General features: G+C 36.7%; 1 protein-coding gene across 1 annotated transcript in view; it reads right to left on the bottom strand.

Annotated features, from left to right (window-relative positions):
* The window catches only part of ajap1 (adherens junctions associated protein 1), a 73,407-nt gene that overhangs the window by 28,371 nt on the left and 28,750 nt on the right, over positions 1–16,286 (bottom strand). Inside the window, exon 2 of the mRNA XM_015380194.1 lies at positions 7,908–8,647. Coding sequence (XP_015235680.1) covers positions 7,908–8,647 — 740 coding nt within the window. The remainder of the gene's footprint in view (positions 1–7,907; positions 8,648–16,286) is intronic.

Genomic DNA, 16,286 nt, shown 5'->3' with positions numbered 1-16,286 from the left:
ATTTTCACTTATTTTAAGAAAAAAAATTACTTATCTAGATTTAGATTTTACAGAACTCACGTATGGTCAGGGAGAACATGCACACTCCATGCAGAAAGATCCCGGGCCGGGAAGCAAACCCAAAACCTTCTTGCTGCAAAGCAGAAGTGCTATCCACTGTTTCACTGAACAGCCATGATGAACCTTACTTATATACATTTTATTGAAATGATTTGGTGTATCAGTAGCTCTGGTACTTTTTAGTCTGTTATATTGCCATCATAATGTAGGACTATTTCTCTCCCTCTGCCAATCTGCCAATCTTCATCAGCTGCTGAGCATCCAAGACTCTCCTTTAGAAGTAGCTTGGTTAAGTGTGTCTGCCTTTAAACCGGCTGCCAACAGCCTCCACCCACTTCCCCCCTGGTCTCCCTCCCATTCAAACCAGCTCCGTTCGTCCTTCATCTTCCAGTTCACCACCAGTGTTCAGTCCTCTGGGGCAAAACCTTTCCATTCTCATAAATCTGCCCATTCTATCATCATCAGCATTGCTCAGCTCTATGTCGTCTGCAGGAGCCGGAGTTCTAAAAAATTATTAGATTAATTCATGTCAACAAACTCCTTATGATTTTATTTTTTTTTTAGATTAAAATCCTTTTTTTTGCATTTTAGGAAGTCTGCAAATATTACAGAGAGCACTCTGAATGTATTTCTCAAATATAATAAAAACCTGGTAGGGACACAATGTGGACTTTTTACTTTAAAAGAGAAAAGGTCAAGATCTGCAATATGTAAAATACCCATTTACTGCTGTCATTTTCTTTGCCCCAATGTAATTTTGACTCATTTCTGACCTTCTACAGACAGTTTAAAGATATCAATAATTTGTTCACGCAGTTTGCTTTTTAATGACCCATGAGAACCGCAGTGTTTGATGAGTCATGGGGAGCTTTTTGAATGCAGGCTATTTAATGGACAGATGCATGCATCTATTGTCGTCATTTGCGACACAGGGTGTAAATAGCAGTTGTTTAAATATTTTTAGAAGCAAAGCTTTTATGGGAAATTTAAGTGCAACAAACTGCATTTTTGGTGTGAAAACTCATAGCCCACATCCAACAGTGAAAAAAGAGGCAGTCATATCAAATTTATGCAGCTGTTAGTTTTAAAATAAAACTTGCATAACACCAACTGTAACAGCATGTATTCTGTAAAACAAACGGAGTGGGAGGCATGGAAAAAAAAAGGAAAACCTTAAAAAACTAGAGGTGGGATGCAGCTAACAACCAGCTGGCTATGTGATTAGCAGGCATCAGGTCAAATATCAACAAAGATGAACAAATCTGAACACATAGGCAAACAACTTTTACATATGATAAAGAAATGTTAAAAGCCAATATTTTAATTTATTTTTCAGAAGCTTTTTAATTCTGTTCGCCTTAACGTAGTACAGCTTCTATACATTGTAAAAACACAAAGAGTTAAAAGGTGTCTGCACAGTGATGATGTTATTAGTGTTAATATGAAGGGTGATTAAAATGAAAATGCAACTGATGTCTGCAGTGACTCTCCACACTAAGCAAAGATGAGCAAACGTTTGTGTAGATGTAAGCTTAGATTGATAGAGCAATCTAAATTAGAAAATCAAATCTTTAGTTATGCGACAGTAATACAATGCAATGTAATCAACCTCCTTGTAAAGGTTTTTCCAAGCAATTATTCTCTAATTATTCAATACATTCTATGTATTTAAATAAGCCTTAAGTTAAACTCAGATGGAAATGAGCAGATATATGTATAAAGCTGATTCTACTCACACTGTGCTGCTGCCTCATAGTTTGTCTGATGGTACTTTTGAGCTGGTGCTTTTTTAACTTCCTCCTACTACCTGTAATATTCAATGTCACATCCTGCAGGTCATCTATTAGTTATTAGTAGTTCTTTGATTTCAGTTAGGATCATTTCGAAATGAACTGCACACCTTTTTAGTTTTATACAGTAAATTCAACGATTGCATTGAGTGAAACTATTGGGCAGTCTTCTGATCAACAGGACCTTCCATAGAGATGTGTTAGTAATGAGAGAAAAACAGCTAAGCTTTTTCTTATGTTCTTAGGTCAGATATATGAAGCTTTACAAGTGTTGGAATCTCACAGATTTAAATGGTCAAAGAGCATCATGAAGCCTCACTCACAGAGCCATTGAGGGGAGACAACAGGCTTTAACAGACAATATGAAGGCTAGATGGATAAAGATTTCTATCCCTGTCTCCCATGGAGCATGGCAGTTTTAGAAAAATGAATATCTGCTTGAAGACTTAAGTGCAGGTTAGCAATATTTTGAAGCAATGAATACACAGAAAGGCTTATGATATAGCAAGCAAACCAACTGCACAAACCAATGAATTAATAAAATCCTTTCCAAATATATTCAAATGCTGGGTGCTTCTTTAAAAACACAATCACTGTTCACTGCACAGAGGCAGGGGACATTACATGATGAAAGTTTTTTTTTCTGCTCTGGGGCAGATTTTAGGAGCATTCAATCAGTTTTTCAAGTCTTCATAAAAGGCCCAAATGTAACAAACCATTTCAAAGAAGCTGGATGTTTTCATAGATTATTCAAAAACCTCCAATGAGTATGTGAAGAGACACTAGTTTATACCCTTCATAGCTTATATGACACAAGACTGACAAATAAATACAGTATCTCAAATCTCTCTCTTTGTCTATCCATAAGTCATAGATAGATAGACAGACAGACAGACACACAGACAGACAGACAGACAGACAGACAGATGATAAAGTAAATAGTAGTAGTAATAACTATTTATAAAGCATGTTGGAGGTCACAAAGTGCTCTACAGGCATGTAGGTAAAAGTTGAAAAATTATTTAGCAGAAGGTCTCTACAAAAACTCCTCTTACTTACCTACAAATGGTGCATTACTGAATCCAAATTAAACCTATGAAGAAAAATGCATTCTTTCACTTACACTAAGAGATTTATTCTAAGTTCTGTTATATGTCATTTTTTTTTTAAGGTTTTTAATTATTTCACTAAAATAGGAGACCCCAAACCAAAAACATTAGCTAATTTAAAAGACAAAAGGTCAAAGGAGACAAACAAAGTTATGTGAAGGACTTTTCCTTTAGCAACTTACTCATCAGCCATTCAAAGCTGCTTTGGTAATTATATTTTATTGCTGCGGGGGTAATTTGAAGCAAACAAGGGTTAATGTGTTGTGAAGGCAAAGTCCTCTGCGGAGTGTCTTTCATTTTTTAAACTGCTCTGATGAGAAACTGCAATCTTACAGGAACAATAATGTGCATCCATTTGGAAAAAGAAAAACAACTTTTTTTTCTGTGTCAGCGTTCTGGAAGCTGTGTTAACTAATTTCCTTCTGGATACAATATCAAGCCATCATTTGATTCACAGGTGGCCTCACACTAACCTCCCAATCAGAGGAAAATCAAGAGATCACAACAGAGCCGACAAGACCATTAACTACAGCCATTTTGCATGTATTATACACAGCTCAATCACAGTCTGGGAATAGTTGTTTTATTTTTATTTTTTTTCTTTAACATTAAAGCTGTCTTCCAGGCAAAGTTTTAAAACATAATATGTATTTCTTTGCTAATTCCTTACCTGATCACTTTTATCTGAGCCTCAATACCTTAACATACGAAAAAAAATTGTTTAGTATTAATATTAATCACCTTTACAGTTCAGCGACTCTTTTTACGACATGTCTTTTAATGCACCATATGGGAAATGTTCAATTAGACCAGTTTACGTGATAAGATGTTGAACATAACTTCTGTATCATTACATCTATGAGGAAGTCATGTACCTCATAAATGTAATGAAACGTTAATTCTCAAACGTCAGCCTGGGAAGATAGTGTGTTGAGGATTGCCCATAAATGTCACATGTGCCCATGTGCAGTATTACAGGCGTGGACATTAAATATAGTCAAGGACAGTGGATGCAACAGGCACACATATTCATAACAGTATTCGGTTTGTAATCTGCTTTCAGATAAACCTTTAAAATGTGTTTGCTTCTCTTTCCTCAGGCTCATACATATTTTATTCTAAAACATGTTTTAAAGCTGTTATTCGCTTCTTTTAGTATTTTTTTTAGAAAAAGAGATAACACTAAAGAAAATATTTTTTAAAGCAAATGAAAGGTGGTACTCTTGCCTGATAAAATATGTCTAATTCTAATATATGCGAGTTAATAATAATAATTGAACTTTTTTGATTTCACATTGGAGAAATTTACCTCTGCATTTAACCCATCCCCTTTGGGGAGCAGTGGGCTGCCATGGTGGGGCACCCGGGTAACAATCAGGGGTTAAGGGTTTTGCTTAGAAAGCCAGAGTGGCTGTCTGTGGTAGTGGGGCTCGAACTCAAAGCCTCAGGATTCCAAGCTCTATTTCCTAACCACTCGGCCGCCACTCCCCATGTTAGATGGCATACAGTGCTAAATGAAATTAGAAACCACGTAGCACCAGCAAGGCGAATGCAGATCTCACTGTGAAGGCTGAATTGACAAAATGATTTAAGCTTTTATAAATAAATCAAAATCATTAAGGCACATAATAGATGAATACCAAACAGGAGTGTGCAGATGAGTGTGCATCTCCTTTAGAACTGCTGCTAACATGAGCCAATGCCCAAGTTCTCACATATCAGTTTACATTTCAGAAACCCACACAGAAAAAGAACTAGATCATATCTTTGCAGGGCAACATTGGTGACCCCCATCCCTATGAAGTACAGAACACTTCATTGTGATAATCTCTTACTTTACAAAAGCTGTTCCATTTAAAAAAAAAAAAAGAACATTTCACATCTCCTTTTACAATGTTCTGTTAAAAAATGCCTTATTCAGTTGAAAATATTAAGAAATTATCTTCGGGTTATTTTCACAGTACAGGAAATGTATCTACTCCTAAAGTCCAAATTTACCCTCCTGCCTTTTTACTGAGCTGTTGTGCTTTTTTTTTTTTTTCTTTTTTTTTTTTCAATGCATTACTTTTAATTCTGCATAAGATATTGGTATATTTGTCTTTTTCAGTTGTCTCTAAGGAGCTGCAGAGGCCCTGCAGTCAATATGTTTTGATGCCTTTTCACCCACGCAAAAGCAACAATCTAATACTTCCATCCCAAAACAAAAGTAGCTGTTCAACCTCTGGAATAGGAGCAAAGTAATGGATCCCTGGCCTTTTCAAAATTTGCATCTTCAATTCTTTTAAATATTTTTTTAAATAATTACAATATAGAACAAATTAGATGCAAAGTAATTCTTAACAATGAGGTTCTGCAAAGTTTGCATTATGATAAAAACCTGTTTTGACTTTATTTTTGGGTTTAGGAAATCACAATTGCCCAGTAAGTGCAAGGAGGGCCTTCTTCTAAGGAGTGGGCAATAGAGTCATGTTGACACCAGTGTGTAGGTGACACTGGCACAATCTTAGTGTGGGTGTAGCTACTCACACTGTAAGAAGAGGACCTCTTGACAATGGCCTTTTTTACAAGAAGGGCAACTCAGAGGCGAGGAAACAAATTAAGCAAAGAGAGCATAGATGGACAGCAAAAGACTTTTCTTATTGAAGCCCTTCATAAAGTAGTGATTTGCAAAATTTGGTCTCTGACACTTAATATAATACAGATGAAGACTGGTGCCTTAAATTGCTGTGCAGGAGTACAATAACAACACAACTGTAGCTAACATAAGTACAATGTTTTCCATTCTTTTTCTTAAGCTGCATTTATCAAGAGCCAACAAACACTGATTTCAACCCTGAACAGACCCTTGCCATGCCTAAACATGGAGGAGACAGAGCCTCTATTCACTTTTAAAAGGACAGATATAAAAATTTTGTCTGATCACCTAAATTTACCCCCAAAGAAATCTGATGGTTCTGTTGGATATCTACACAGTCTGTTTATTCTCATTTTACTTTTCTATTGCAAGAAAAATAAGTCTGCATTAATTTTGGTTTAATCCATAAAAAGGCGATACAAGGAACTTAGACTTCAAACTAATTGACAATAAAGCCATCAGCATATGACGAGAAAATTGGTGTCTTTTCATATGGGCTGTTATCAGTCTAGATCTAACTGGAAAATCTTCTAACAAATTTTAAAATTGAAGTTCAAATTTAGAAAAGGAGCATAGCAGACAACACGAGTTACCATTGCTATGCAGACGATACACAGCTTTACATCACAATGCCAACAGGTGACTCTGAACCCATCAGAGCATTGGCTAGATGCTTAGAACAGATCAATATGTGGATGCACCATAATGTTCTACAACTGAATATAAACAAAATTTAGGTAATAATCTTCAGATCAAAGGAAGAGAGATCAAGAGTTAGTTCACAGCTTCAGCTACTATAGCTAGAAACCACATATTACTACAGCTAGAAACCACATACTGTGGCTGATATGACTGATATCATGAATCTTTGTGTCAAGCAGGATATAAAAAAAAAAAACTCATTCATGCATTTATCTTTAGTTGAATTGACTAATGCAACATTGTCTTCAGAGGTTTGCCTAAAAAGGCTGTCAGACATCTTTAGCTGATCCAAAACGCTGCTGCCTGTGTTCTCATAAGAAGAAAGTAGAGAACATCAGCCTGGTTCTTAAATCCTTACATTGGCTTCCTGTTGGTCAGAGAATAGACTTTAAAATCCTTCTGTTAGTCTATAAATGGCTGAATGGATCAGCACCTCAATACCTAACAGGTTTGTTGTCAGTGTATCAACCTCCCAAACCTTCCAGTCTACTCTGTACACCCAGAACTAGAACCAAACATGGAGAAGCAGCATTGAGTTCCTATGCTCCACTGTTCTGGAACAAACTCCCAGAAGACTGGAAAGGGGCTGAAAGTCTAAGTTCTTCTCAGCCAAAGTTAAAAACCCATTTGTTTAGAGTTGCCTTTGACTGTTGAGGTCAAACTGTTAACTGAGATAACATTAGTTTAAGGTTGTGGTCCAACTGTTTTATTTGTTTTACTAACTGCATTTGTTGTATTAATATCTTAATTTGCTTTCATTTAGCTTTTTTTTCCTTCTATTTTGTTGTTTAATTCATGTACAGCACTTTGAATCATCCTTGAACAGAATTGTGCTATACAAATCAACTTGCCTTCTCTTGCCAGCCTTACTATCATTCCTATACTTCCCATTCATCACCAGTTATGTTCATATTTTGCCACCACTATCAAATGAGGTGTTGATTTCAATTGATTTATAATAGGAATTGCAGGATTACCCACAAAGGGACTGTGATATTAAAGGGATACCTTTCTGATAATGGGGTGCTACCAATGCAGTGGCCATAAGTCTTATATTTGTATTTTCCATTTAAGGCCTTGACCACAAATTTGGGAACCACTTGAATAGAAAATCAAAATCATAATTTGTTACAATAGAAATAGTGAACAAAAGTACTAAGCTGCAGCAAATATTAAGGATTCCGATACAATCCAATGGTCATGTATATTTTCTTATGTGGGCCCCCTTTACAGTTCTGTACAATAACTGAGTGAGACTGAGACAAAAATATCCTTGATAATAGACTTTTTCTCAACAATCCATGCACAGATAGACAAACTGTGTATAATTTAACACCACAGCAAAAGGGTAAAAGTAATAATGAAGCTACTGGAAGAGTACATGCTAATATATGCTCAGGAACTTTTTACAAAAATAAAGACTTGTCAGTTCTCAATGATTAAGCTGATAAGCAGAAACCAACAAGTTGTGATATGTTCTAAGCAGTTAGAAAAGTGAATGGGTCCCTACTAATCAGTCAATGTTACATTAGAAAAGATGTTCATAGTTTCATATTCTACACTGAGGAATTTACTCTATGCTCTTTGTGTGTTTTTTAGTATTTTTCTTACCTGGAGGGTCCCCAATTGGCTTTGGTGGTTTGGCAGTCTCTGTTTTGCTGATGGAGGACTTGGTGGTGCTCTTGGACTCTGTTGAAGTCACCACAGGTAACGTCCTTAAGGAGAGCCTTGAAGTAGTGCTAGTGGTTGTTGCCACTGTGGTAGTTGAGGCCCTAGTGGACAGCGTTGCATTGAATTCTGCTTTGCCATCATCATCTATGCTATCTGTCCCTGTGGGTCCCCAGTCAATGAAACTAGGCACCGTAGTAGTCCGGCCCTCCTGAGACTTGTCATAGCTGTCCCACTTGAGTTGCCTCCTGGCTCTCTTCAATAAACTCCCTTTTGATAACATCACTGGAGCTTCCACTTTCCCAGCCAAAGGGTCACTTGGCTCCGTTTGAGAGTATCTCAACCAGCATTCCTTACATGCAGCTTGTCCTTTATGCGCTAACTTCCGATGCGTTTGACCTTTGGATTTCAGCCCCATCCCTGCCCTGTTGTCTTGAGGAGGAGGAATGGGGTGGAGGAGCCGGCGTGCAAGCGGACTCGCTGTTCTCCAGTGAAGCTTGTTTGGCATTTCCCAGAGAGGCTGCAAGCGAGGCCGGGAGCGAGAAACAAATTTAGGCATCAGCTTGAACCCCAGACCCTGAGTGAGGGGGCTGCAGACAGAGAAGTCCAAGGTGAGGTGAGTCATGGCCAGCAGGATCCAGACTCGATGCCCCACACAGCTGCCGGGCTTCAAAGCAGACAAACTGCAGAAAACACAAAATACAGAAAATTTAAATAAGATAATTATTTCTTCTGGCAAAGAAAATCCAGTTGAAGCATATTGGCAGATTTATTCAGTTTTCCACCACCTAGAGTAGTCAATGAAATCTTAAAAAAAATGAATCTACATTAAATACTGTACCTTCATTCGCAGTAACCAAAGTTTAGACTTAATAACCTTTTTGAAAACCACTACATTAACCATGGGCACAATTGACTTTTACAAAGGGTCTCTAGAATTACAGCATTAAGTTCAGCTTTAAAGTAAATCTTGCAGAACAGATGAAGGGCACTGAATTTGCACCTTTCTACTCTGGGCTAATATAGGCAGGATAAAGCCATCCTTGACTTCTAAAATTCATATCAGTTAACAGATGATAGGACCAACACACAACGTTAGGTCTGCTTTAGTTGATCATCATATTCCATGATATCTCCCCTAGACATAAACTCATCTGATTCCACAGAAGCAAGCTGATTTTGCAGAGCAATGCTGAAGGCAGTTCTGCATTATTCCACCAAGTCACACAGCATGACAAATACATATTCCTGGATTTTCTAGACTTATTTAGACCACAATAGTGTACTGAATGGTACGGGAAAGTCTTGGTTTACAAATAAACGCCACCTTTTGATCACAAGGTGATAGATGGGATGTGTATTTAGGCTACAACCTGGTAGTGAGGTGCTTTAAACTCAACCTTCACAGGCCCCTGGGACAAAGCTACACATTGATTCCAGAGGGAGAAACCTCATTATAGGCTATCTTTAATCTCTGCTGTCCTTGCCCAATTTAAGCCCACAAGGATAGCTCCCTTTGGAGGCATCACAGAGTTTGATGACAAATGAAAACAGCCTGGTCGGCTTCATCAGTGGTTAGAGGCATCAAAAAGACATCACATAATTATATATATTGTAGCTTGTTTATGTAGTGCAGGCAGACTACTATCATCACTATACTGACTAATTGTTCTCTGCATAGGAAATTAGGTATATTTGTTCAGTTGGTAATCAACTTCAGTTGGTAATCAACGGGACAACTTAAGTGCATTTCATATCAAACATAATTTTGTATGTTACATTTTATGATTAAAAAATAATCAACATTAAGTTTTAACAGGAGTAAAACTAACAATGATAAGGAATGTGTTCATTATTCAATGCTTTCCAATTCCACTGATAGAGGAATAATTTAAAATGACATTTTAATTGGGCCATAAAAGTTGACTGATGGGATCACAAAGAACTGTGACAAGGTCAGGGTACAATGGAAAGTAAAAAATGTGGGTGATAATTTGTCTTGTATGAGGCCTGGCCCTGACCTCAGACTTTCTGGCACTGATCTTGGCTCCCACCCAACCCAGAGACTTGAGACTATTCACTTCCAACTCTAAATCAGTGCAATATCCGACAGGGGAAGCGGATGTTGCCTGTCATTAATAAAATTACTTCGCAACAGGATAGGTAGAGTTGAGCATGCCTAATGGGGCTGATTGCAAAGCATTTATCATTGTACCTAAAATCAAAGATTGCACTTAAAGATGCTATACAAAGAACTTCTGCAACAGTCAAGGTATTCTTCATTTGCACTGAAAAAAAAGTAGAAAAAAAACTCCTAATAGCTTCATGTTGTTGACAAAAAAAATTATGATTCAATATTATACTTGTTTATCTCTAGAAGTTGCTGCAATTATAGTTCGCTTTTTAAATATTTTTAGCAGCTAGGTTATCAAACTCCACGTGGTTGACATGATAAACTGGGGCACATTTGTTATGCAGTAATAAATCTTCAAATCTTACTCCACATGCGATGAAAAGGTTAGCACAAAATAGAGTATAACAAGCTAAGGAGATTATCTCAGATCACAAAACATGGCTTTTAATATTAGAAAAAAGAAGCAGATATAAAGTATCTGTTAAATGAATATATCATCTGCTTCAACATAAGTCATGTTGATCTTCATTGAGTAATATGGTACCTATACAGTGGTGCAGTGACATCTCTTGGTTGTAATGTTAATTTTTCCAGTCTTTTAGAATGTGACTGAGTGGTACTTCAGCTGTTTTTATAATTTGTGTGTTTTAGGCCTGGCACCATTTAATTAAGCTCAGATTTCCTTTTTCAAAGGAAGTAGATTTTGAGATGCTGTCGTCAAGACAGGAATGACTACTAAAGACTTTGAATAACACTCTGCTACACAAGCAATGAAGAAGCCCCTTCTGTTTTCATGCATCTCTGTGTCAACATTCAAAGTACTAGTTAGAAGAGTCTGGCTAACCATTTAAGAAACATAAACAGGGAATAATCTTTTTTCCAAAACTATAGCTAGTATACAGTTCTGTATTCCTGTTCGGAAACCCAGTATAGAGGTTTGTTTCATTTTTTTGGGCTTGTGTAGCTTACCTCACACTATTAATATATATCTAAAAGACTAAAGCACTTTGGGTCCAAAGAGCATGGATATATAATAGTCACTTATTGAAAAATCTCATCTTGATATCTCTGTACTGTGATTATCTACAATAATTGCATACATGTCTTCAGTGTGTGAAATGGCTGGCACCTCAGGAAATAAATCAGCCCTCCATCATATATGGTTTACTGCTAATAACCACGGATACAAAGCAACATAGTTTAGCAAAAGGTCCATTATTTTATTCTTTATGATTTTGCTGTTTTTATTACCTTTTTACTTTTTTATATATTTATTTATTTTTATTTATTTATTTTTTTTAAATTGACAATTTATTTGAACCACAGAGCTTTAGTGAAGGCCAGCAGTTTTACCCATTGAGCCTAGAGCAAAGGGTTGGATTAACATACATAAATGCCTCTATATTTTTATCCCCCCCCAAAAAACATCCACCTGCATTTCATGCCCAGATAGAATAAAAATACTTTAAAACATTTTAGTCTGGAATAGTTTTTTTCTACTTGCCTCTCAGGGCTTCCATACGACTTATAAGCAGCTAGAAGAGGGGTCAAAATATAGTTTAACTGATGATGCCTGGATCAGAGAGAAATATTTAGCTATTAACTAATCAGGCTTACTAAGCTCATTTATTTCGGTTATTTTTTTTTTTTTTTATTCACATTTTTTTTAAGTTTATGCACAAACAAATGAAAAATAAATTAGCCCAGTTTAGAACGCAGCAAGAAACAAATAAAAAAAATGTGCAAGTCACTAGATCTACATGCAGATTTACTGCCTACATTGTTGTAGGAGTCCAATCCCAACTGGACTTGCTGGAGATATTATTTCATAGCTGCAAGTAATATTTTCTAGGAACTGCACATTGATAATTTAAGAGACACTAACATACTCTGACATCCTGCATAATGAAAATATAATTTGGAAGTGCACTGCACAGATGGTAGAAGAAGTAGTGCAACATTCTTGGCGTGAACAAACCAGATTGCTTTCTGATGGCACTGTTTGCATGGCGTCCTATTTTATGAGCTACATCAAACTGTTACGGCTGACTTCAAAGTTTAGGTAAGCCCTAGGAATGTGGCAGGAAATCCTTTTAGTGTAGCTTGTGACATGGCCTTATCCTGAGCTTCCACTGCCCCACTATAACACTTTCTATCTGTGCACTACGATAAAAAAAAAAAAATGCATCCTTTCCGTTTCAGATATAGAGAGCCTTGCATCCAACTTTGTTACAACTTTTCATATCAACAGACTTCAATGTGGTTCATCTGAGTTTCAAGTGTCAGATCCAGATACATTTGTGAGTTTTCAATTAGCCTTTAAGAGAAATAAGAAGTATGAAGTTTTGTGAATTTAAATGTACATATCAATATTTTTTAAAACCTTTAATTTCAGCTACAGTAAAAGGATTTTATGTACCATAGATTGTGGCTCTAGCTGCTTGACAAATGTCAAAATGAAACATTTTCCCCATCTTCTGCTGTGAATATTGCTATATCCTGAGCTATCTCTATAGTTATTGTGCTATAGGCTTAGACTTCTGGAGGACATAGCGACCCCATTTTTACATCATGCAGCTGCACTCTATCTCTATTCTCCCACTCTGCAGAATCGGTTAGTTCAATCTCTAACGTTATGCTCTTTCTGATGTTTCTCAGATCTGCCTGTTTTTCAGTGTAGTCCTGTTTCTCTGTGACTGGCTGGATGTCCTCTCTTCATCCTCTGACAGTGGAGCTGGCTCGGAGCTCATCAGTATGTTTCCTGGATGGTGCCGCCTTTTACAGTTGCTTTTTGTATATCTGCTTCTGTCTCCTTGAACCCCAGTCGGCCTCAGCAGATGGCCGCTCATACTAAGCCTTGTTCTGCTGGAGGTTTCTTCCTGTTAAAAGGGAGTTTTTCCTCTCCACTGTCACTACAAGCATGCTTAGTGTGAGGAATTTCATTTGAGTCAATTAGTCAATGCAAACAATTGGTTTTCCTTAGATAGAAAACTTTGAATCAATTTGACTGTATGATCTGGTGAACTGTAAAGTGCCTTGAGAGGACATGTGTTGTGAATCGGCGGTATATAAATAAACTGAATTTTATTTAATTTATTTTCACACGTAATTGAACAGTTGTACCCTTAAGTTTACCCAGTAGTGGATCTTTGCAAAGAACATATTGAATGGCATTTTTTCATCATTACTTTCTTTAAATAAAGACGTTTTCTTGTTACGTTTCCATAATGGCCAAATCTGTGGAGTGCATGCCAAATAATCGTCCATTTCAAAGATTTTCAACCAGAATTATGGAGCTTTGCAGCTCCTTGAAACGTACCAGTCCCCGTCTCTGATTAATGATAACCTTGTTAGACAATCTGTCTAGGTGGATGCTGTGCTCTTTCTGTTTGAGGATTAGAACATTGCTCTATCAGAGGTCCAAAGCTTAAAGGAACATCTTTCACAACCTAATCTGCTTTTAACCTCTCACTTTTTTGTCCATCACCCTTACCTTTCTACTCTGTTGTATGGTTTTCATGGTGCTCTTTGTTCACTAATGTTCCCTAGCTAGCTTCTAAGGCCTTTATAAAACAGCAAGATTTATAATTACATTAATTTACACTGTTATTAATTAGGCAAGAGCTGGTTGAAGTGGTTTCTATTTGTATCAGAGTAATGAGGTATAAACAAGAATAAATTAAAAACTGTTTATAATTTTCTTTCCAATACATGCATATGCATCAAAATTATTAGCTTGCGGTTGTAATTTAATAAAACCTGATGAAAACAGTATGCATATTTTAAATATTTTAAACAAAAAAAGAATTCAGCTTTAAGACTAGTATTTTGGTAAAGGAGAAAAAAGAACCTAATGTCGTATTAATTTGACGGTTGGAGAAACTTGAAACCGTATAGCAGAGATATATTTGGGCACTCTTCAGCATCTCTCTGGGTTTTATGTCAGCACATCAAGACCACACTTGAATCAGACATATTGGGAACTAAATTACTAAGTGAAAATTCAGGGTGAACCTTTAATTAGCGTGTCTGTTGGCCTGGAGGATTCTGGTTTGAAGGTCAGCTAAAGACTCCCTGGATTAATGATTTTACCTAAGACTTGACAGACAGCAGATGAGAGAGGCACCTTGGGCTGTGACCCACATAAGGGAAAACAAAATCTCTGTGCATGGCACGTACACCCATAACTTTTAATTCTCTGAACAAGTACACAGCAAGCAAATAGCTATTATATATATACCATATGTTTATCTTAGTAAGGCCAGAGTCTGTTCCCCACCTCTGCATTTTTTCAATAAACATAGTGCAGAATTTTAGCAGAATGTTGGTGATGCAAGAGTGGATCTGACATGTGAAATTTCAGAGACTTGCGATTATGCTTTTCATGCCAAATTATGAAAGCATGCTTCAGCAGGCTTCGCTGACCATGATTTATTTTAGTTTAAGCTGTGCTATGTTCAGTAAATCTAATGACAACTTATTCTGCTGCTTCTTACAGCCACTACTGTCAGTGGAGTTTGCAGCGGTTACTGATCGTCACGCAAAGTTCAACAGATGATGTCTAAGTACAGGAGTCTGGGACTTCAGGGCATCTTGTTGGTATCAAAACATTGCAAAATAACCTTTAAGATTTAATTTATATAGTTTATCACTATTATACTTAATATATTGTATAATATATATATATATATATATATATATATTGATATAGAGTCTTAAACGTCTTAAATGTACGTTAGTAAAACAAAAACTGAATAAAAATAATTTTAACTCCCTGAAAAAAATATTTTACACCATAAAACTAAAAACTGTTCAAATGTATAATAGTTACCTGCCTTTGAAAGTGAGAGCATTACCTTTATTAATGAATCAAAGGATGAAAATGAATGAAAACGAGCATTTGAAGCATTTGAAGTAATGGCGTAAGATCCTCAGTGTAACTCTGTTTGAACCGACTGGTTGAAGAGCGACAGTGTTTATCAACAGAAAGCTATTCTTACAGTCTTCTGCCCTGCGGATACGGGTCGCTCTGCATAAGTGAACGTCTGCCCACATGACAGAGTTTTGACATGCGAAGTGGTCCTCTGAGTGTTGCATTTTTCCATAAATAGCAGGGTTTCTAGCCTGTTGTCTTTCACACTCTCGTGTGTGAATTCAGCCTGAGTAGCATTGGAGGTTTCTTATAATTAGCAGCGCCAATGACCAAGTCATTATACTTTATTCAATGTTATAATAATCTATAGGCAATTCGGTGGCGGGGATCAGGTGAAAAGGCTAAAATATATATTTTTTCTTTTACTGTTAAAATTCTGGGTTCGTCCAGAATTATGTGATTTACCCACTTAGATTTTTCATGGTGTATCAATCTCCCCTGCGCTCTCTCAGCACTGAAGCCATAAATGCTGTAAATGCCTAGGAGAGCATAAACTGGCTCAGTCATAAAAGACATTGCTGCAAAACTCTAATGATGACTTTAATCTTAATAATAGTGTGGCATCACTACTGTTTTATGAACTTAAACATTTAGTGAAGAAATATTTATGATAATATATTAATATTTTCTTTTCTTTAAGAGAAATAAGCATTAACTATGTCCAACTTTCACTGTTTTTGGCTCATAATTTGAGCAATCATCCTAACTTTGTAGCTAATTTAATTAACCCCTCTGCAAATAAAACAGTTTTAGTAACTGGAACTACTTTGTCCTACATTTGTTTTTTTGTTTTGTTTATAGTATTAAAATTAAATACAATCCCATATCATGAAACATTTTAAATAAATCAAGACAAAAAGCATATTATGTAGATTTAGCCGTAGGTTTTTAAATTGACAAAGGGACATACTATCCCCCAAGCAACACCCATTTCCAGGAGACTCAGTTGTTCCTCAAAAAAAGAACAAGGTAATTCGGCACAGTTTGGCTCATTGTGCACTACAGTTCTACAAACTCAATAAGCATAAGTGACAAAGGCTACGTTCACACTGCAGGCCTTAATGCTCAATTCCGATTTTTTTGTGAAATCGGATTTTTTTGCTTGTCCGTTCACACTTCCAAGTATATGCGACTTGTATGTGATCTACTGTGTGAACTGAATGCGTCCAACCGAAGTGTCCCGCATGCGCACTCGAGGACGCGATGACGGCACACGTAGCAAGCGTCCTCAGTGTTTGCGGAAGTAAACATGACT

Source organism: Cyprinodon variegatus, unplaced genomic scaffold (genome assembly GCF_000732505.1).
Source record: "Cyprinodon variegatus isolate N-32 unplaced genomic scaffold, C_variegatus-1.0 Scaffold209, whole genome shotgun sequence".
NCBI lineage: Eukaryota > Metazoa > Chordata > Actinopteri > Cyprinodontiformes > Cyprinodontidae > Cyprinodon > Cyprinodon variegatus.
The sequence above is the reverse complement of the archived record's forward strand: the minus strand, read 5'-3'. Positions and strand labels throughout refer to the sequence as shown.